The 24044-nt window shown below is 38.8% G+C and overlaps 1 protein-coding gene across 1 annotated transcript in view; it reads right to left on the bottom strand.

Moving 5' to 3' along the window:
* The window catches only part of clybl (citrate lyase beta like), a 73373-nt gene extending 53256 nt beyond the window's left edge, over positions 1-20117 (bottom strand). The window contains exon 1 of the mRNA XM_036541382.1: positions 20067-20117. Coding sequence (XP_036397275.1) covers positions 20067-20110 — 44 coding nt within the window. The 5' untranslated portion in view covers positions 20111-20117. The remainder of the gene's footprint in view (positions 1-20066) is intronic.
* Between the last annotated feature and the right edge of the window lie 3927 nt (positions 20118-24044).

Genomic DNA, 24044 nt, shown 5'->3' with positions numbered 1-24044 from the left:
ACCAGGACGCAGTGAATACCAGAAATTTCTCATCTTGGAATGTAGAGCACTTTCCTGTCAACTTTCTCTAAATGAGTCAATAATTCACCAGAAATTCCATCTCTTATTCATCAGTTGAGTGTTTAACAGTCAACAGATCCTTCTGAGTGTGTCAAAGTAATAAATGTTCATAGAAAAAATGAACAAATCATTCAAACATTAAAAAATACATGATACCGATGAAGGGCTTAGTCACACATGCACACACACGTGCACCCACACACACACACACACACACACACACACACACACACAAAATCTTAACCAAGAAAGCCATGGGATAATGCCGGCAGCTTTTGTAGTTCTGCTCCAAATCATCAGTGCCTTTCAGAGCCTTGGAGACCGTTGTGTCCAAAACTCCCATAAGACCCAGATCCTTTAATTAATAGTGGCTTAGGCCCGCTTGCTCCTGACACACCAGGGAGTTTCCTGAAGCCCAACCCACTGTGCCCCATGACGCTGGGACAAAGTCCAGGCAGAGAGCTCCCACCACTCCCCGCACAACTCAAACCATACTTCCAGGACATTTAAGCCAAGCCTCTCCAGGTGAAAAAGTCACTTGTGTAACAGGCCTTGCCCTCATCTGGGGAAGCAGCTAGTAACCCTTTACTGTGGCATGATACAGCAGTATTTCTCCTTCCTTCTTCTGAACACAACACCAAAATCTTCCCGATCAGACAGAAACAAACAGAATACTGTTGGCAGTAAGAGTTATAACAAAAAGTTCACTATCAAAAATCCTGCTCCTCACCTGGGGAGCAACACTTGAAATAGTATATCAGCGGCAAACATATGTTCATATGTTTATTCTAATACTATGATGCCACACAAAAAGGTTGCTGCCACAACACTACTATGTACGTATGCTTCGTTGCCAGGCTTACATTGTAGCACAGTAATTACTTCAACCTGCACCAAATCGAAATGCATTCCTAGAGGGTCTCACAAATTTATGACAATCTGTTACATATATCATAGTCATGCGGATTGGATGTGGACCTTTTAAACACAGTTTTCTTCTGTGCCACAGAGGTTTTGGTTCAATGCAGTGCCTTTACAAGGCCTTTCTGGGGCCAGAATGTTTGGATAAAATATTGGCTACTTCGATGAATTCAGTAAACCGCCTGCATCGGCCTCTGAAAAGGCATTCCTCAAAGGTAAACGCTGGGAGCCTTTAATTAGTGGTTTTGTGTATAAATAAATTAATGAGAGGGGCCATAGGTTGCCTGCATTCTTTTCTCTTACATATTTCAAAATTCAGACCTGAAATGGATCTTGTGTAAAATGCAGGAAGGGTGCGTGAGAGAAGCAACATCACACCAAAAGAAAGATCAGACAGGGAGGTGGGGGAGGGCACACGTTTGTTTTCTCGCCTCTGGCTAATGAATTTAGTAAATTACCAGGTGGATGCCAATCTCAGCGCAATCGCCCAGAGACCCCCGACTTCACAGCATCTTATAAATCTGACATTAAAACCTGTAGGCATGCATCTGCGGGGAGCTGTACAAGTGTGTGTGTGTGTGTATGTATGTGTGTGTGTGTGTGTGTGAAGGAGAGAGAGAGAGAGATAGCAAGTGAGTGAGTGTATGAGAGTGTGTGTGTGTCTGTGTTTGTATGGGGTGGATGGGTGGGGGGGGGGGGGGGGGGGGGGGGGGGGTAGAGTTAAAGAACCCTCTAACCTCTCTTTTGCCACAAACACAGCCTTCATACATTCAACAATTTAACAATAAGCAACTAAAGAAACATGCTGGAAACAGTGACTGACACTGGAAATATTCACAGTTTTCCTACAGTGCCTGTTTATGGGCCGCTGTCTCTGTTTAGAGTAGGGAGGTGTAGTTTAGTCTGTCACTATGTGCTTTACCCCATCGCTTTTTAATTATTCCCAGCCTTGGGTTGGAAAATGCCTTCAGGACATACCTATATAAATGAACAAAAGCAACAACTAACCAAAGGAGGTGTCAAAGCAAGGAAGCGAGATCCTAAGAACACCTGCCTCTGTTCTCCCACAGTGGTACGGCTGCAGGGTCCGCTCCACCCTCCTCCATGGGGGGCAAAGGGCAATGAATCCTATAGGATGTAAGAGGGGGCAGGAGGTACCAAAAAGCAGAGACTGCAAGGCCCTTTAACACTAGCATTGATGGCACTGGTATGAGAAGGATACAAAAACACACACACACATACATTGCATGCAGACTGCTGTACCAAAGTAACAAAATTCATAAAATAATCAAAACTTGTTCCTCTTTCTTAAATGATGGTGTTATTGCTGCAAGTCATCCTTCAGGTTCTGATTTCAAGAGTGACTTTCATATTGTAGGAATATGATGCTTAAACCTTCTGCCAGCTACACCAACACACCCACAAGGAGAAAGGACAGAGCATTGTTGCTCATGGTCAAGATGTGAGTCTTTTCAAATGGTCCAGATACCTGCCCATGGGTGAAACTGCCTTTGTATGTTGGAACTTGCAGTAATTATGTTGCTCTCTCTGCCTGGAACATTGCACCAGTTTAAAAGGCACTGTTCTTTTACCACAGCCAGCAGTTTAGCTTACAGTTGACATTAACATGTACATGTGATTGGAGTAATAAATAAGTTCAAGAAGAAAAAAAAAACATTATTTAAAAATGGACCCTCAAGAAAGCCAGCACAGCCAACAATGCAAACGTCTGTTGCAACATGGATCAATAAAGCTCTGGCCTTGCAGAGCAGCAATACATAATTTAATGCTCCATTTATACTCGCTCAATCAACAAACATTATAAACATCACTAACACTGCATACAGACTCAGTTTTAAGTAACATTGTGAGTTAATCTTTCAGTTTTAGCATTTCACAAACTGAATCAAATCATATTTACATCAAATAAGAGAGTTAAAAAATACAGGGATGTCCCTCACAAACACCAGGACCATAAACTAAAACTTCAAAAGCTTCTCCTCAATCTTAAAAAAACCCTAATAAAAGTCTGATTGTCACTGCTTACTGTGAACTGGAAGAGGAGTGCAAAAATGGTTTCAATTTAAACTCACAAGGGGAAGATGTTCCCCTCATTCAAATACATGGTTTCATTACTTCCTTCCTTGAATCTATAGGATTAGTTTTCCTGTGCATATCTCATTTAATGCAGTTTTTAAGCCCACATTGAGTGAACAGAGATTTAATGAAATCTAGATTTACCTTGGAGTCACCTCTACACTCCAGTTGTCACAGGAGAAATACAAGTAGACTTTCATCATGAGGAAGAATGTGTTCCTGGAAAATCTGGAAAAGTCCTCGTATGTTCTAAAGGATGTGTGGCTGAATTTACTCCTATTTTTTAGTCTTTTCTCCTGTTTTTCCTCCACGTAAGTCTTGAAAGACCCCCCCCCCCCCCCCCTTTTCTGTCAAATCTGACACACATAGTCCACACTGTGTGCAAAATATTTTGCTGTGAAAGGACCAGAGCCACCAAATATTTTTATACATCAAATAATATATAATTATGTCATAAATCAAAAATGTTTGACATCATGCATTCGTTTATCTCACATTTAGCACATTCATCAACTGTAAACATGGACTGTAAATATGTTCCATTTGTTAGTCACGGACTCGGATCCCTAGCCACACCAAGCCACATTCAACATGGCTAATGCTTCTGCTATCTCTACAAGTTAATTATTTCAAGTTAATGCTTTTTCTAAACAAGATTCAGGCAGACATTTTATCAGCACTCACACATTCAAAAAACTAGTGCATTGTAACTGTCTTATGCATTGCAAGTCGGTATGGATACAGGAGCCTTCTAAACAGGGAGGGGGGGATCAAACATTACATTCTGTGACACATTCTGTTGTTTTCAAAACTCTGCTCCTCTTCTTTCTGATATGGACAATGTCATTATAAAGCTATAAACTGTCCAATTATCCGTGAGGAAAACAGCCATGTTTAAAGCTTTCAGAGCCTATTTGCGATTCTTTTATTCTATTATTTTTTATGTTTGATTACCATGAAAAAGATCCCCCTTCTCTTTCCCCCACAGCTCTGAAACGGAAACATCTCTGAATAATGATTCTCCTTTCAATTTTGCCTGTGAGGGAAATTACATAAGTGACAGTTTGTGTGATTACTGGAGATTTTTCTGTAAGACACAGAGCACGCTCAGAGCCTTCTAATTACAAGGGAGGAGTGAGCAACCGCACTACGCAATTCACTGTTGTTTCTTACAATGAAAAGAAATGCTGGACTCCTGCACCTTGGCAGAAAAAAGGTTTAATATAGATACATTTCACTCAACATCTGAAAAAAAAAAGCAACAGTAATCTTGAGCAGCCTTCATTTATGAAGCTATAGGCCTAGGCCGATAGTAATCAAAAGAAAAATAGATGGCGGATGGATGGTTGCATAAGCAGACTTCTAGAGCTTCATATTAAGCATGCGGTGGTTAAATATAGCAGGAAGTCCCTATTCTGGCCATTTCTGCATCCTGTGTTTTCAGTGATCACCTTTTAAAGGCCAGTTGGGTGCATTCTAAACCAGCAGGGGGCAATTAAGTTTGCATTGCTCAGAGACAAAGTCATGCTCAAGTATTTTAAAGAAAGTTCATAACAAGTAAGAGGGGATATATCATCCTTTTCATTATTTTGGAAACAGGTCATGCAATTTCTTATTCCCAGGTCAGGTTACTGGATGAATCATTACAGAAACCACACATAAAAATGTCAACTGAACACAGACACCTTTCAAGTTTTTTCACAGCATGGAATTCAACCAACCATCAAAGCAGCTTTGCATTAACTGTCAATAACTTTAATTTGGCACTATTACCATACTCAATTTTATATAAGCTCAGAGAAGCAAAAATTCTGCTAAAAATACTGAACAAAAATAACACGATCTTTAATGAAATGATAAATACATTCTTACTCAATTGGCCAACTCCACGCAAAAATGTAAAAGTGACACTTCACTCTGCATCTCCATATCAAGAAGAAGAACACAGGACAAGAATACTTGCATGTTTGCATATTTGTAGGCATGTTTAAAACAAACAGCATTTGCATTGAGCAAAAGATCAAATAATTTTCTTTGTAAATGATGTAAACATACAATGCAAATAATGGATTCCCCATAACTTTGGGCTATGCTGAATTCTGTCAATTCAATCTGTTGAAAAACTATGATAAGGATGGATACAATGAAACTAGAAAAATGGTTTAAATCCATGATACAAACATCCAGGGCTTGGCTGGTTGTAGATACATATTTAAGAATGATCTTAAAATTCTCCATTCTTCTTAAAGTTCTCCATTACCATTGGCTAAACAGCAAGATTGCTTTGAGACAGGTGCTCTGCTCAATGTTTTCAATATCAGTCTAGTTTGCTAATGAATCAGCAAGACAGCAATAAAAGTCAATACAGTACAATAATGCATAATACATAATTGTCATTTTTGTCATAAAAAGCTTTCATTTTAAAAGTACCATAGCTTATTTGTCAGTGTCCATCCACTCCACACTGCCTTTGTGTTAGTATTGAATAAAACAATTATGAATGGCAGCTTTGTGATATAGACTGGACTGTGTTAAAGAAAAACAGTACACTGATTTCTAAAAAGGGCAAAATCAAATAAAGAAAACATGTGCATCTGCCCCTCTATCTTGGGAAGGTCGCTCTCGTCTATATCAGCTGAATTCCCCATCAAAACCTCAAATCCAGAAAGCAATGTTCATTCATTTCTTTAAGTTGCTATCTATTACTGGCTAATTAATGCAACCCTTGCCAAATATTTTGAAGCTGTAAATGTAAATGTAAATATAAATAGATCAAATAAATAAATAAAATAAACAAAAATAAGAGCATAGGGGCTTTAAGGTCAACTCCCTCTGCAGGAATAGTGAATTCAATGGTGTTCCAATGAAGGAGGAGTCTTATTTTCTGTATTAGCCTGGCAAACACCCATTGGACTATGAAAATAGAAACATTGCTCACTGTTTAAGACAGTTCATCTCTATATATGAATAAGTTAAACTAAACTGAAATGATTATGAAAATGAATTAAGCCTCTTTTCCCTCAAAAAATTAACTGATCTTCCCTAAATTTAACTTATTTTATGAATATTTTATTTTGTGTATTAATGATCCACGTAGTCCAACCGCTCCTTTCCACCAATCTTAGTCGTTCTATTGTCATTTCATAATTGCATCTGCTGTTCTGACTCTGAAAACGAAGGCCCTCAAGCCCCAGGTCTTTTCCCCCCATCATCTGCCATCTAGCGTAAACCACTGTTTGATTTTCCTCCCTTCTCCCTCTGTACTGGATATAGCAGCATTTAGCTGTGAATTAATTTTCATGTTTAGATATGCCCTGCTGTGGTCAGGTTCTGCTGGCGCATAATAAAAATCTCCAACACTGTACATATGGTCTGATTGGCTTTGTGGGTAATTTTTTTTTGGAGTCTAGTGTTTTATCTGAGGGAGGAGGGGAAAAGTCAATAATGGCACTGTGTATAAGCAATATCTTTGGCAATATCATACCACTTCACGCAAAAAATCTTTAAACCCCCACCCCCCCCAAAAAAAAAACAAAAAAACAAAAAGAACCCTGCCATAATAAGTACCCAACAATACAACCAAATCATTTATGCAGAATCTAATGCATTTTACCTAGAAGTAAGTGAAGGACTAGCGGCAGAGGCAACCGCGTCTGAGTGATAATGCGGTGCTCTTTGTATCTATTTTCACACTGCAGTGCCCCTGGTCCTGCCAGATGGGCCAGGGGACGGAAGGTGTGACGACAGGCGGGAGAGGCCACTGGGACACGCACCCAACACCTACCGCACCACCAGCATTTAATGCGGTGTATCTAATGCGGCTATTTAGCGTTTGGGGGGCAGTGGCGCGTGTGTTCAGGTTTTTTTCTTCTGTGAGACCCCGGCTACTACCTATCCCAACAGCTGTGGCCCAACAGGGTAAACAAAGACCCACAGGAAGAAGCAGATCACTGCAGATTGACCTAAAAGGCATGTCAGTCCGTCTCCACGAGCTAATGTAGTCTGATTTACTGCGAGCTGCCCTCTGTGCTTGATATGGCCACTCAGACCCTGCCTGAGAGGACCAGGCACCACAGGGATTGTCCAACAGCAGAGATCATATGGGAAAGCAAACCTTTAAAAGCAGACAACAGAATGCTGCAAACATGCAAAAAAAAAAACTATTTTGCACTACATGTCTATTATTTAATGCCTGAGCGGTAGCAGCAAAACCATGCTGCATAACTCTTCCTCAAACAAACAAATAGTAAATAGAGAAAGGCCCCTATTGTTTCAGTGGTTTGGTTTGCTGGAGTTGCTTCTGTTTGTTGTCCTGTGACAGGTTCTTTGATCAAAGCCGCGCCAACCGGACACCTGTGGCTTGTACGGACATGCCAGCTCTGGATGTCAAACTCCAAAGGCTCGGGCTCAAAAGGCTTTGGTGCCATTTCCAGGTCACCACATTCAAATGACCTGGCGAGGGTCTTGAACATCTCTGGAATCAAGACCCTTCCTGCTGACTGAATACAAATGCAATGTGGATGAGACACTTTGCCCCCAAAAAAACAGGCGAAGCTTTCCAAAAGGCCAACTGTGCCCCCCAGATTTCAGGCTTTGCACTGGGATGGTAGCAGAAGAAAGGCAAAACCTGTTGGGAGACCATTTCAGTGACATAAATCAAATTTGATCATCTTTCCTAACAACAAAAACAGCTTATGACAATTTCATAAAATGGCTTTGCAGAAAACCTTAGTAGTGTGTGACATAAAGCTGATGTATTACATTGTCAAGAACAAACACAACACATTCATGCTCAAATGCAGAAGTAAGGTGAAAAAAAATGTCTCCTGAACAGAAAACCTTACAAACAGACCTACTAAAAATGTTAATACACTACACATGCAAGACATTAATTTACAATAACACCAAGCAGTTGGGGAGGACTTTGATAGACAAAGAGCTATTAGTGGACACTTACAAAAGTGCAAAAATGATTTGCTTTGTAGTCTCAGCTAAATCAGAAAATAATGAGCTTGCTGGTGCAACTGCTAATAGGTGTTAATTAGATTTCAGCTCAATTTTTTTAAACAAAGCCATTTGATCTAAACTTCATTCACCCAGATGGGTGTCTGTTTCCTGTATTAATTAATTATTACAATTTGAAGGTCCACCAGGGTTGAGAAAACAAGGCATTATATTTATCAGACTGGTCTCTAGAATATAAGAATGAAAAAAAAAATATTGATCTGATGGGAAATATTTCAAGAACAACTGAAGATTTTGCACTGCCATCTGGTTGCCAGTGTTTAATGTGAAAAATACTGCAAAAGTCATGAATATAAAAAGAAACTGTGCAACCAGTGATTACAGTGTCTGACAACGTGGCCTTGCAGAAAGACCAGTACTGTTCAAGTCTGAAAGGCATTATTACCCAACACTTTCAATGAACTTTTCTCTGTACAGAATTATGTTGATGCTTTCATGTGAAAGCTAACTACCATATAAAATTATGATAAATCTAAAATTATATTGTTAAATATTTAAAATGATTTAAAAACAAATACAGCCCATTGTGTCATGAGTGTAATACTTCATGCAGGTATACTGTGCATAAACATATAATATAAAAAGACTGGTGAGTTATGAAAAAAGGAAATACTGGTGTGCTTAATAAGTGCATAAAACACATCCTCCAATCTCATTTTAATTGAATGAGAGTTGCAGGGGCAAGGTGGTTATTCTTGGCATTTATATGGTAATAACTAGGGTTGTGGCAAAATAGAAAGGCCTCAATATCACAATAGGAACACTAGCGTTCAATTAGCAAGCAACTTCCTTTATAACACATGTACAAATGTGCAGGGATTCAATGACATTAGAAAATATACTGTTTTAGTTAGAGTATCATAAAATTGTGTGGATTCTTTTACTGAGTGCCAAATGTTTTGACTTCTCTGGGCAAAGGTAATGCCTCCCAGATAACTACAACAACAAGAGAACCTGAGGCCTTTCTCTTACAGCATATGGATAACCTCTGCACTGGAGTATCATTTCTATATTAACAAGGACATTTTCCTTGTGGGGACATTTGCCTTTACTTGCAGTTGCTATAATTGTTTTTTGACAAAACATACAGTGTGTCAGAAACAGCATGTCAACTCCGTAACAAGAAAAAAGTGACAAAAGGATTAAATAAATTAAATCAAGAAAAGGCTATTTAAGCAATTCTGGAGAATACTGAATGCTGGACCATGGGTGCTTTGGCAGAAGTTGGTGGCAACATTCGATTACACCAAAAGTCACACAGTTGTTGCCTGGATGTTCTCTCTTTGATAGCTGTGCCATATTGTGGGGGGTTGACTTTCATTTATGATTAAGGGGAGATATATTGGGTCATACGAAATCTGTATGTTTTATGAAACAAAGTACAACACTGTTGACATTTTCAACACACAGACTACCAAAGCAAAAAATGTCATCAACAAAGAAAACAACCACTGCTGATGTCCTTCCCAAAAAGACAGTGTTATTAAAAATCTTCAATCTTACATCACAATAATGCAAAGTATACACTGTACAAAAACAAAACCTCTTCATCGAACAAAGAAATTCCACTTCAAGATCTGATTTTCTCAATACGACCCTCATGGACTCGTCCCAAAGCTTTGCATGGACCTGCCACTGAAGTGATTGAAAAAAAGAATACAGACACCAGATTAAAGAAGAACATCTTGGCACGCGTTGTTCAGGTTCACAACATGGTCAAAGTGTTGCGTGCCGCAAAATAGTGCTCAATCTCATTCACTCCTCCCTGAGCCATCCCACTCCCAGTGTTCCCAAGTCCCTTAACTAAGAACTAATGATCCTCTGATTAAAGTGACGTCAACTAACAGACTTAGTGCACCGCATTTTTAAGACAAAGAGACCCTTTTCTTCAACGCATTCCGCTTTCATTGATTGCTCTCAAACAAAATGGGTCGCTTTTCTAAGAGAGCAGGGGGAAAACACAGGTTTTGCACTCAGCCCATCTTTCCTTTGGGTGAAAATCTTAACAAACGGTTGCCAGATGAGGCGATGATTCACCCATTACGGCCCCAGGTTAAGTCACTGTTAGAAATTGGATTAAGGGAACTGGAATGCCACAGTAATCACTCATTCAGTGGTACTAAAGAAAAGACCCTCTGAAGAATAGGAGGGTTTTATATAGCAGTGAGCTTTGATTAGAGACCCGTTTTAACCGCATCCGATGAGTAAGGCTGTCCACCCCCTCATTTACGGCACGTCCTGACCCCCTGTGTTCCTGTAAATAACTGACGTATTTATAATGACGCAGGGACAGGGCCAAAGGATATGCTCCCAGCTTCACCAGTTCGGGACTTCAGAGCAAAAGTAGATTTAGCAACAGTTCACACGACAAAGGGCTCTTTTAGAATGCAACAATGGCGGCAGCTCAGGAAAAAAGTATCATTGTGAAAGAGTGAAAGTGGAACACAAATATTAGTCATCTCATGCCACCTTTAAATAAAAACAAGCAACACTAGATTTCTTGGGAGGTAAAAAAAAATTACACTGCAGTACTGAAACAAAGGTAGTTCTTTCCCCTTAAACAAACACACACACACACACAAGCACAACATGCATTACGTTACTTTTAAATGCTTGAAAGGTGTTTCCAATTTTTTTTTTTTTACCACCAAAATTGCTTATCATAAAGTGGGTATAAGACACAGGATAAGCACTTGGGCAAAGGCTGTAAAAAGACCTTCTGGGAACTTGAAAGGCATACAGCTAAAAAGTCTGTGGCTGCCATCTGGAAACAATAAACAAACAAAAACGACCAAACAAACACGTTGGTGAGAAGATCGATGGCATTCAGAGTAACAAGTACCACTGGCACAATGGAACAATGCAAAAATGTGTTGTTAAGTGGTGCCCATCATTGCAGAATAATGAGCTCTTTTGCGTTTTGTGAAGTGGGGCACTGCGTTGGGTGTTCCAGGCTCCCGTGTGTGGTAGCGCCGAGGCCTGGTTCTAATGAGAGGCAGAGGTAGCAGGGTCGCTGGCATACGGGGGCTTGACAGCTATCGGGGATCGCTGTTACAGGCAATGTGAAGACGAGCCCATCAAGCACTTCATTAAAGCAACAAGGTATGCTATTCTGCTCAGCCAGCCAGCCGGCCCGCAGGAGCAAATGGCTGGACACCTCAGACAAGCATCCTTACTGTTTTTAGGAGTGGATGTGACATCTCACACGAGGTGATGGTATAATGAACAGGGGTGAGCAAGGTTCACAGAGGCGATGAAGGGGAGCGAGACGGGGGAGGGGTTGAGAGTTTGTGATTTAATACTTCTGACCTTATCCACCAAGTTTATGCTGTCTACAGTGCTTTTCGCAGAGGTATTTCTCAGGGACAAATTCCTGCCAAATTACATCTTCACCTTTCTTGCTCATACATACTGCCTTATGAGGAGTTACATTTCTTTATATCCATACTGCCTGTTTTGATAAAATGACCAATGAATGACATCATCAACAGATGTAAAATGGTGTTAGTGGTTTTCAAAAAACACACAATATAAGACAATACTACACAGATGGCTAAAATTTGGATGAATACATATCATTTTATAAAAAGATAAAAAGAAAAAAATTATATATATCAGCTAACATTTTTCAGTTTGAATACTGGTTTTAAAAGGGTAAAGTACTGAAAGTACTGAAGTATTTTAAAGCCATACTTGTAAAATCCAATAATGAAGCAATACATGTTTTATATATTATACGATAATCACTTCAATAAGAACACTCATTAAATAAAAACACGCAGCTGATAAAAGACTTACATTAAATGTCTTGAAATTTCCAGTGAATGGAAACCATGATTGGCTACTTTACACAGAAAGGGAAGAAATCTGATTTACATAATTGTAGGACAGCAACAAGCAATGCTGTGTATTCAATTAAATTAATTGAATAAAATGGCTACTTTAAGCAGAGAACAGATTCTCAACTATGGTAGAACTCCAGCATTGTAACACATTAACCATAAAATTTACACTGATCAGTCACTTTCCATTTGTATTTAATAGTTTAATAGTTGTTCTTTAAATCACCCAACTTACAAAGAGGAAAACTATAAACCAATATGAAAATAGCAAAGTTTATTTGGGCTGCTACCAGCTCCTATAAATGGAAACTGCTCTGTTACGCTGCAAGAGCGCGTTGTGTGCCCAGTTGCAAATACAGTAGCTGCCTGAACATCAAAACCAGCAACGCTGCGGGCCGGGAAATGTGCATGTAATTCGAGATAGCCAGCGCCATCTATTGACCGCGACCGCACGCCAACCCGGGAACCCCCTACCGCGTATTCTGCGCCAGGATGCGCTCATTTCCAAACCTAATGAGAGTGCTGAAACGTCCCTGGCCTTCTCGAGCTCCTCCCGGGCACGGAGGGGAGGCGGAGAGGGAGCCAGGCCCTCAGAGGAGACCGCCTCCAAACCTTAGGGGCCTCGTCTCACATTAACATCCACCGCACCCAGGGAAATCTGCTCCTATTATTACAATTCCTGTTAGTGCTTATGTTCTTTTAATATTTCATTTTCATCAAGCCATTAAAGAGCGAGGGATACCGTTTCATCACGCGCTCCAAGGAAAAAAGATCCCAGTGTTTTAATATTGCTGTAACCGGCCCTTAATAAATAAAACAAACATGTTGAAATGATATGCACTGATTTTTCATAACTTTTTATAAGAATTTTATGATGGTAAAACAATATTTTGTGCCTTGTAAGGTACTGTCAGGTATTGTAGGCACTTCACATGCAAGCAGAAACTGAATAAAATGAAAAATTATGCACATAATACCTCTGAAAAATGTGTATCATCAATGCATCAAACACAGTATTTTCAGTTATTCACTGTGTAACAGATACACAATTGGGGAAAAATGCAGACATACAGCTCGTAAGATGAAACCTGTCCATCCTGTGTGTGTAGGGGAGAACATATATACATTACATATAATCCTCATTACTGTGTGAATTACATAAAAATAATGTTAATTAATTTTTAACAAAATTTAAAAAGCCAACTGAACTGAAGGCTGAAGACTATCAAACACTCCCTGAAAAAAAGAACACCTGTTTTAATTTTCTTTTAAACCCCTTGTTTTTAAAACTGAAATTAATATATGTGCTTTCACAATTCCAGTCAAAAATCATAAGCATGATTATGAGGCCACAAACCTCAATAACAGCCTGCATTTAACTAATGCAGCATTCAGACATGCTACATACAGTCCCAAAGATAAAATTTCTCAAGTGCTAAAACAGAGTACTGCAGACACTGACACCATGGGGTAGAAGAGTGAATAGCAACTACTTTTTCTCCACTTCAAATTACCTCATTTCCACTCAGGCCCATCAACAGCAATTGCAGGCTGTGAAAACAGTGCTAAGATTCATGAGGGTGATGTAAAAGACGACAAGTATTTAGTAGTTTTATGTAGTTCTGGCACTAAAAGTCCTTCGCACTAGGGGAGGCCTAGTCCCATGAGTCATGTAAGCTTTCTATAAGAACTTCATTAAATGAGCATCCCACACACTTCACCTTTATTTCATTTTATTGTAATGATATCCTTGCCTGAAAGTCATTCAGTGAGCGCAGCAAACTCATGGGTTTGCTATTTATTTAGCCTTAATGCTCTTTTTGCAGCTGACACTTTCTAATACTAAAACTACCACATTTTAAAAGTCAGCATCACAGCTGAATGACATTATTAACTTGACGGTGGATGCCATTCTCGCTTTACATGAAAGGCATGGACTAAAAAGCTTGCTACAGGCCAATCTGTACTTTTTTTTTTAAACTGTACGGTATCTCTGATGAACACTTGTAGCCAAGCATACTTTGACCAAACAGACTTAATTTGTACATAGCCAGACATAAGATTAGACACTACTTATCTATTGTCCTCAGTACTTAGATAGATAGAGTACTTTATTTATCCCCAAGGGGAAATTCCAGTGTTACAGCAGCAATTCACAAAATGACAAAAGACACACATAACATACAGAAACGCCTACTCTTGTACCTTCTAACCTTCATTTGTCACTGTTGTTAAGGTCATATAAAAACATGATATAGGCTATTATTTAAAAAACTGAATAATAAAAGTAAAAAAAAACGTAAAGTAAAATAAATGACAATGGTGTCAACTCTATTTTCAGAGAATTTCCAAACAAAACTAAATGCCTCAAGATCCAGTAGAACTGTGAATGCCTTCAAATCTGCAGCATGCTGAGTTACCTGCTTTAGCTTTTAGAAGAAGATTTACTGAAGTGTGGTTCATTTGGAAGACCATCTGGACATTTTTAAGGTTTCTTTCATGTTAACAAATGGGGTGAGTAAATAACAACCTCCCCCAGCCTCCCATCCCATGCAAACAGATAAATAAAATCAACAAATGTATAATCTGTTGTAATTTTCTTCAAATCGCTGGAAGCACAATCCTTGCATTGGAAAATCTGTCTTTCTCCACATGCACACACACTATTCATCTATCAAAATATTATATATATATATATATAATGTCAATAAATTAAAACTATGCCATTTACTGAATTAAATTCTAAGTTATTGCAATTTAAGGTACAATATACCCATTGAAGGTGTTCCCCTGACAGCAGAATTGCTACGTGCATTAAGCCAAGTCACTAAATCTCCCTTTCCCCTCAATTATTGTTTCAGAAAACATGGCATATTTCCTCAACATTTCATTTAATCCTAACACCACGTTTGATCTCCAAACCACACAGCTCACACGTCGGCAAGGGACAGGGTTCGAGAACAGGATTCTTTTGTTGTATTGTTCACACATTCCTGAAAGGCTGTGTTTATACAGATGCAATACCATGTGCTATCTGAAGGACTGCTCTTCGGCCACGACGTTCTGTTGATCAAAGGTTTTAATGCTAGAGTGGAGGCACTTGTTTAGATCGTGGTTTTGTCTGCGGGGACTCTGGGTCCAAATTTCCATCTGTTAGCCGTATGGATCCTCTCGGTTACCTCCGGAACAAGTGCAGTGCTCACTGCCATCCCTCCATATTAGTTTACTCAGCTGGGCCCCAATCCTGTTACCAGCGCTTTGTTTTCCCTCAGCAACATGTGTTAAGTTAATGCTCTGTAACGAATTTCAAAGACAAGCTTAGGAAGGACAACAACAGGTAACAGACCGATTTATTGATGCGCTGCCTTGAGAGAAATACTTTTTTTCTGTACGCACCGGCATTGCTTTTTCACCAAACCCATTTTTCTGCGGTCCTTTTAAACTTGAGCGTAAAATGTGATGACCTCTGAGTGGCCGGAAATAAAAATCTAGCACATTTTACTGGGGTAATAAATTATCTCCACATACAAAATGTTAAGATCTGAAAGCAAAAGAGCTCACTTCTTTTGCTGAAGTTTCACCAATGCAAAGTCTCCTGCTGGCTGACATTAATGAGACATGTGGCATTGTCAGAATATTCCAGCTGCATCAATTGCTTCAAAGTTTTTATACTGTACATTAACTTTTCGGCCCCATTGACTTCACTCAATAGCTTTTACACATGCAGGGTAATATCACAAATTCAGCTTTATGGCACTACAGATGAGTCTCAGGTTTGTCTTAAATGACATTCTGGGGAAGAGCAGATCAGGCTATTGTTTTTGCTAATAGGATTAGGGCCACACACCTCTGCCCTGGCTTCCAGCAGCAATCAATGTGGAAATGAGGTGTCAACACACCACTATTTACTCTCAGCAGATTTATTTTTCTATGAGATGCCAATGCTGGCATTTCACTGTGAGACATCAGCTTGCCTGAAGCTTGAAAAGGTCACAGAAATTCCCATTTACAGCTGGAAGCTCTGACTAAGTTGAGAACAATAAGCCTAAATGCAATCTTGCACTACCCCTATCTTGACACATTTTAGACTATGACTCTCGACCAATGATGTCTTCCAAAGCGGATACCCCCTAAGACTGTGGGCATGCTTTAATTTTTTTTTTTTATATTGTCAACTTCTTAGCTGTTGAGTGAAATATTTTGAGACACTTGCAAAGACAAAATTTAAGTAAACATAGCTATTTTGAACACAGCGTTTGATCCAAAATTCTGCAAGCACTGAATTTTGTAAGACCTTCCGCATCTGTAATCCATAAAAAGAGGGGAAAATTTGTCAATAAATATGCATCTACATGTGATAGCATGTCACAGTATGATGGTTGTAACTGTATTCCACATGTGAACCATCATGTAAACAAACTCCATTCAATATTTGAGTTGTTATGAGGAAAACAAACAGTCAATATGACTGAGTACTTCTTAATTTTGAATTCAAAGCACTTAGACAATAATTATCTATGAAGGTCGCTGAGGTAGACAAGCTTTTGACTGCCAGAACGCAGGAAAACAAAGTCAATGAACAGTCACCGAAGGACAAGAAACTGGCTGAATTGTAGGAAAAACATTAAATCATAAAGCAGTTGTAATTTATTTAATTCGATCCAATTAATTTCAATACAATAGTTCAGGAATGCAGTAAGTAGCAAATACTGATAAGACAAGTAATATTACAGTTATTAGCTATACAAAGCAAGCTTATTTTTGCAAGCTTATTGGAAGCAAGGCATGTAATTATGTCATAAAACCAGATCATACTAGCTGTGCCACTCTACAATATGTGAATGAATTTAATTTTGGCTCAGACTGTCAATTTATAAAACTTATCAATAACAAGTCCAGTAGCCAAGGGAAAGAAAAAGCCAACATGAAGCGATATTAGTAACTTTTCGTGCTGAAAATTCATAATACATTCTTCCTGTGTTGAACAAAGACGTTTTCACATTGTACATTTGAACAATCAGACACTAATTCAGACACCAATCACACAAGTGAATCAAGACAAGGCCTCCTTACTATTATTATCATACAAAAAAAGTAGAACAAAAAAAGCAATATATTATTTTCCATATAGTCCTAGGCAGACAATCTACAGCATTGTCATTAGACTCTGTTTTATTGCAAAAGCTTGCAGTTTTCCAATGAAACTTGACAAAACCAAGATGGCACACTGACATGATAGCAGTCAGAGAAAAGGGTGAACAAATGCCTGTCAGTCTAACTAATTTAGACGTTACTTGCTGATGTCAGTGGTTGAGTGTTGCCAGGGTCTTGCTCTGCCTTGTCCTTTTGAAATATCTGCAGTGTTCTGGTAGCAGATTAGTTGTGCATTGAAACAATTTATATAAATAAAAACATAATGTTGCACAAGTGGTTTTATAACAACTGTTCTAATAAACAGCAAGACAGTCAGCTTGCCACAACTTTGCTGTGATCGAATCGCCCACACGGTACCGAAAGTAACTAACACAGTATGCAGGTAGAATAATAAAAATAACTATGGCACATTAGGTTTGGAGATATGAGAGGCAACAGCAACAGGATTTCAATTCTGGTAGAAAATCACAAACAACATTAATCTCAAGACTGTTTAAAATGTAAATTATGCTCTAAACTGAACACACAGCAAAGTAAATATTTACAATCTGCATCTAATTATTATTTTTTAATTAGGCTGCTAGATTAAAAGTAAAATAGTACACCTAACCATTAAAAACCACATGGCCATCATACAGAACCAAAATTAAAATTTACACAGGAGCCAGCTTTTATTTTGGCAACAGGGGCAATCGGAAATTCACCTCTGATTAATGCAAAAAAATCTACTTTGAAATGGTTTGCCTTCACTACCAAGCGTCTGCAAGGTTTTATATAGTCTCTCTTAAATGAAACTGTTATAAAAGCACATTACACTTCAGATTTTATAACCTGCGCTGTAAAGCCTTGGCAGGCCAAAAAAGAGGAAACTGACCATTAACTTATCAGATCCAGGCCTTGGCTTTGTAATTGACAACCTCCAGGCTACTTTCATCACTTGTCAAGTTCATACCGGCAGCCAATTTTTCCTGCAGGATGCTGTTGCATCTCTGACACAGAGGTGTTTGTGACATAGTGCAGCCTGCTGCAAAAGCAAGGCCCAAGGCTCTCCATAAAAAAAAAAAAAAAAACACACAAGCACGCACATTCTTCTCTCAGCATTCTAAACAGGCTCCAATTAAGCATGTGCACGGCAACCCACACCAATGTGCTTCGTTTCCTGCCATCTTACAGGAAGACTACTAAACCCTGCCGAAGCAGATTATTTCTAATACAGGCTACAAGGCTTCGCCACACACAACCAAGTAATGATGCCTTAATTGTTCCAATGCACTCAGATCATTTAGTGAGGAGGACACTGACAAGAACGCATGGTGTAAAGCATGTTATTCAGCAAGGTTTTTCTGCAGATGTTTAAGTAAAATATAAAGCTCTGAAAAAATGTTTATTAAAAGGAAGAGTAAATAAGTGTTAAAAATGCTAACCCTTTGCTCAAAGCATCAGGAACCAGTACCTTCAGTTAATTAGGCTTAATACTCCGGTGCTGTCCCCTGGAATAATCTTACCTGCAGGCATTAAAACTGAAATGGTCTCATACATATTGACAGCAAACACGACGAGGAACACTCTGACAATCACTTCACACTGTAGATTAGCAAGACCATCCCTATTACGCCTCTGGAAATTCATCTGTCTTGAATTAAAACCACCTGGCACCATGTTCCGATGACCAATATGGACAGATTACTGGAACCTTAAAACCATGCTTTCTTTGTAATTGACATTTAAACTGTTTGAAGTTCCTCATTAAGTTTCTCAAACAAATTAGGTACAGATGTATAAAACTAACAATGTACAGTACTAGGTAAGTTAGGGTAAAAAAACCCTGACTGCTGTTTGTTTCAATTAATTAACAGTTAAACGTCAAATGAAGTGGGGGAAAAAAGCATATCTGCTTAAATATTTGCTTATTCCTAACAATGCTGTCTCTGTGACAGATTCATTATTCAGATATATTATATTATATTATATTATATTATATTATATTATCAAATATATTTCCATTTTCAGGAGTAATGACAATTATGTAATCTCATGATAAAAACTAAATGTATTAAGATCAGATACGTAAGTTGATGTCCACATGCATTCATTTTAAATATGACTGAAAATTTCCACAGATATGGAATAGTTATAGGGAGAAGTATAAGCATACTTGGGTTCCTATCTTGACGAAACGGGATCAACATGCAATTCACTCGTTAGGATTTACCTGACATTTTCATATTTTAAACGTCGACATTTTGACCGCTTTTTAAACTTCACGCACGGTGTGTAGTTTATTAGTTGAGAAGGGATGGAGGAAAAAGTTAGGGTCAACTTTCTTATGCGGTTCGCTTAATTATACTTAAATCCTGGGTGCAGAGTCTTTCTATGCATTGTGGGTTCTGTTTATGCATATCACCAGTGAATACTCAGAATGTGAACTTCTGCGCTTTGGACAAGTGTCAGGTGGGTTTAGAGTCGCATCATGACACGGTTTGCTCGATCACATGCGACCGAGCAAAACCTACATGTGATTAGATTAGCAAAACTGGTACACTACGTGTGGTACCAGTGTAATATAACACTATGGATATTAAAACACAGCTATCCATGCCGGTTTTTGAGAATGTTGCTAGCGCTGTTATCTAAGGTGTTTGTATGTATTTTGTAACCAAGAGCATTTCTGGATATGCACATTACTTCGTGCACCTGGGCATAATTGTACTGTACTTCGTATATAATAGGTAACGTTATATCACCTACCGAAATGCAGAATTAAATCCAAGGTATAGTGAAACGAGCTGGTGAACCATTGCAGTGCTTTTACACTTCAATGTCAAACAGACGACCCTTAAAATGTGTTACCGTGTCTCGGTGCAGTTTAACTATAACTTCACAGTTATAGTCCATCTAAGATATGTAACTCAAGAAATGCATAACTTAGTTGTGTACACCAAAATGTGAGTAGAAACGCAGACTTACTGCACAGCAATTCGCCGTAGTACACCACCGACACAACTCGCCATCTTTACACACGTCACTCTTTTCCAGCGGCGGAGAATCATTGGTCAATAATGCGGTTCGGGTGAAGAGTTTCAGGACTCCGATTGGTCTATCAACAAAAGGGGCGAGATCAAGAAGGCGGTGTAATTTATTAAAGGAGTAGTTGATGCGCGTTATTTCCCGGCTCGGAAGCGAATTTAGCGGTTGTGTCTGTACATTACAGTGCCGACAAGGACAGGGAAATAAATTATTATTTGCTACAATATTGCGTACAGAAAGTTTGTGTCCGTTTTCACTAAAATGTAAATGAAAAAGAATGACTTGGTCATAATAGCAGGTTAGACATTTACACTGCAGGTGAAATATGAGGTTATACTAATTAACATAATCAGCATTAGTTCACAGGCTATGCAAATATTCAGGAATTATCAAATGTAAGTGGAGAGCTACGTAATCACTCTCATGCGAGTAAAAACCCATTGTTCTATCAATCTGCCAATTTTCTTGTGCACCATGTCGCTAAATGACCAAGTTTAACTGATCGCCTTCCATTCAGCCATATATGGCCATTTACCTTTACTCGAGTAAGTGTGTTTTTTTTTCCACTGCAGCCAGGTCACTGGAGTACAGAACCTGCCGCTGATGGAGCACGAGACAGCCAGGCAGTAGTAGTAGCGCAGTTGGTAGGAGACGCTCTCTGTCAGAGGCTGCGCACCAACCGCGACTTACCGATACCGCCACTAGCCTAGTCCAAAGTGTGCGTAACAAATGACACTGAATATTTGCCATGATTGAAGCCAGCAGGAGCTTCTCTCTAAATGTCAAGCATCGTGGGCGAGGTGTTTATGGTTTTGCAGGGCGCGCGCGCATGTGTGTGTGCGCGCGCGTGTTTTTTTTTTTTTTTGTGCACGTTGGCACAGAATGGTGCGTTTCTCAATGTGTGACACGGATTCTGGGAAAATAAACTGGACTCAGACGAGTCTTTTCTGACTTTTATTTTTTTAGGTCTGCTGAAATGGACCTCTGGGTGGTTTGAACATGCATATATTAAGAACAGAATATAGAATATGTATTTAGCAACTAGAAAATGTGACCACGATTCTTCTGACAAGAGAGATCTTAAAATAACAGGTTTTTAAATACACCTAATGCAAAATATCTGCAGCGGGAAACATAGGGAAAAGCAAGAGATTCTAATGTTGGAATATTTTACCATTTGGTAGGTAGTTAAAATACTGGCAGAATACAGAGAATTCTAAGATGGCAGAGAACAGAGGACACAGAATAGTCTATATATCTAGAGGATAAGACATGATCTACCAAGAAGCTATAGGCTGAAGAGGTGCAGAATGGTTAACACAGCAGTAAGCAAGACCAAATGTTCCTAAATGAATCCTCCAGTGATGGAATGGAATGATGATGCTGGGAACTGAGGGGCAGGATAGTGGTACAGGTGCAAATAAGCAAGAAGGCAAGACAAACAGGAGACTTATGTGTTCGATGCTGGCTGAAAAGAAAGAGGACCAAAAAATCTGAGCATTGCAGGAATAAAGGTGAAAAATGACCAAAGGTGGATCAAAGACAACTCTACAAATGTTGCAATAGAAAGCAACAAGAGTGAATCAAAGAGAAGAAAAGAGAGGAGTCTAGAGAGACCCCTACGTTTGAGAAGAGGAACAGTCAATACTACACATGCATATTGTGCCAGAGAACCTACTGTGTGTGCTGCTTTTCAGACTGCTCTTAATCAAACAGATGAACCAAGGGACTGACTGAAAATTAATCTGGAGTTTACACCCATGAACAGTCATTTCCAGCAATAAGAGGAACAACATAGTCTGGCTGTAAATAGTGGCCAGCTGTCTGAATTATGCTGAAGCAGTTGATTGTTCTTAAGTCCTTCCAGTTAATTAAAAAATAATCCTAACCTGACATCTAAATATTAATATTATCAATTTGACAATGGTATAAATAAATACAAATTATACCTTGAAATGCCTTTAATTTATGCTTGTTTACACCTTCAAAAACACATTTCTTTCACATGGGACAACTGGCAGATATCTGACAAAGAGGGTTCAAATCAGATCATCATTTAATTAACAGTTAAATCAAACTTAATTACCTGAGCTCCATTGAAATGAAAACCAGCGGCTTGTACTGGGAATTACTGCTCTAGAGAGAATGACGGTCAACAGAAGATGATGAAAGAATAGGAAGACATAAGAGACCAGAACTGGACATGATAATTTTAGATGGTGTAAATGCATCTATGAGGGGGTGTCCCACAGACACGCTGAAGAAGAAAACCTAAGACAGAGGGGGTTAAGGAAGAAATAACAATCTCTGGACGTCAATGAAGGATCAGTAAAAACACACAACACACTGTGAAAGGAGGAAAAACATCTATGTCACCAATTGTGTTAAGAGTTTATAGTGTTTAGTCTATAGCTTTACCCAATAAATAAAACATCTGTGTGTCACATCTTAACTTCATTTCAAATACAAGAACAAACAAACAAATATTTACAAAGCACTTATTGAATTTTGGACTATCAATCAGTGAGAAGGTGAATGAGGTAAATTATATGAATTGGATCCAGCATATTTGTAATTGTAAATGAATGGTATATATTTAAGCACACCACTGCTACGTAACATACTGAATCTCACCAAATGAATGCACAAGATGGTTCGTCTGGCTGTAAAGACGCATTGAGATCACAGTGACATAGGTTCAAATGAGGCCTACCATGGCTGACAGGAATACTAGTAAATTTTACTTAATCATGACTGTTACAATACATTACTGTACAGTTGTGACACCAAGTGTAACTGTCAGAGGTGTAAGTCAGAGAGTGTTAAACACCAATCCCATTGACTGACCACAAAGACACTGTCTGCAACTGATTTAATTTTGTTAATTGTTTTTTTTTAAATAAGTTGAAGCTTTTGTTGAAAAAAGGATGGACATACTGAGCAAATTTATGTTGACCCAGATGGTCACAATGAATCCTATAGGTTCTTGCTATCAATGACTTTACAATAACATTAAAGGAAGCCTAGGCTGGTCTCTGCAGAATTATCAGTAGTTTTTCTGCCTCATAGTGATAAATTAATATTAATATTTTGTCAAAGTATGTATGAAGAAATTATGAAATTCTCTGGAAAAAGTCTAAGTAATAAAAAAAAACTCACTGTTTAGTACAATGCACCACATGCACACAAAATAAATGTTGCTGATCAGGGGGAAAAAAGATTTGTGCAATACAGCCAACCAAACCCTGTTCTGTGTTTTATTTTCACGTAGAAACATCATGGGTACCTTATGAGATCTGGCCTAACTGGTTGGGTTCATACATTTTCTGTACAGGCTTTTTAGACATACAGGTGTAGGATAGGGACATGTTATATATTCATATTGTAAATATGCACAATATAGTTTGAAGATTCCACTTGGGGGTTACTTGGAAACTACCTTCATTTTTTCCCTCCCTTTCATCCTACTCAATTGTTGTCTCCTAATCCAGTTTTGATAGCATTTGGCACACTTTCTTTGGTTCACAGCAAGATGCACCACTTCTTTTCTGGTTTCCCCTAGGAACCACTGAGCCCAGGAAAGAAGCCGGAGCATAGATAGTCCAAGGAGGGGAGCCTCGCTGGAGGACCAAGAACAATGACTTTCTGAATCAAGTGAGACGAAGCTGCCTGCAGTGGATCGAGTTACACTGGTTTGACTTGAAAGATCTAAAGCCCACATATTTATTTATTTATTGTCGGTAGCCTATCTCGGATATAGGGCTGATTTAATGTCTCCTTTCAGGGTTGGCTGATTTATGAAATTGATATAAAAATATATATTCACACTCTCACCCCTTTGTCCTCCATTAAAATTCAGTGATACAAATGGCCAGTGAGTCAGTCACTGGGGTTTGATGTCTCTGATGTTTGGGTTCA

The sequence above is a fragment of the Megalops cyprinoides genome, chromosome 11 (genome assembly GCF_013368585.1).
Source record: "Megalops cyprinoides isolate fMegCyp1 chromosome 11, fMegCyp1.pri, whole genome shotgun sequence".
NCBI lineage: Eukaryota > Metazoa > Chordata > Actinopteri > Elopiformes > Megalopidae > Megalops > Megalops cyprinoides.
The sequence above is the reverse complement of the archived record's forward strand: the minus strand, read 5'-3'. Positions and strand labels throughout refer to the sequence as shown.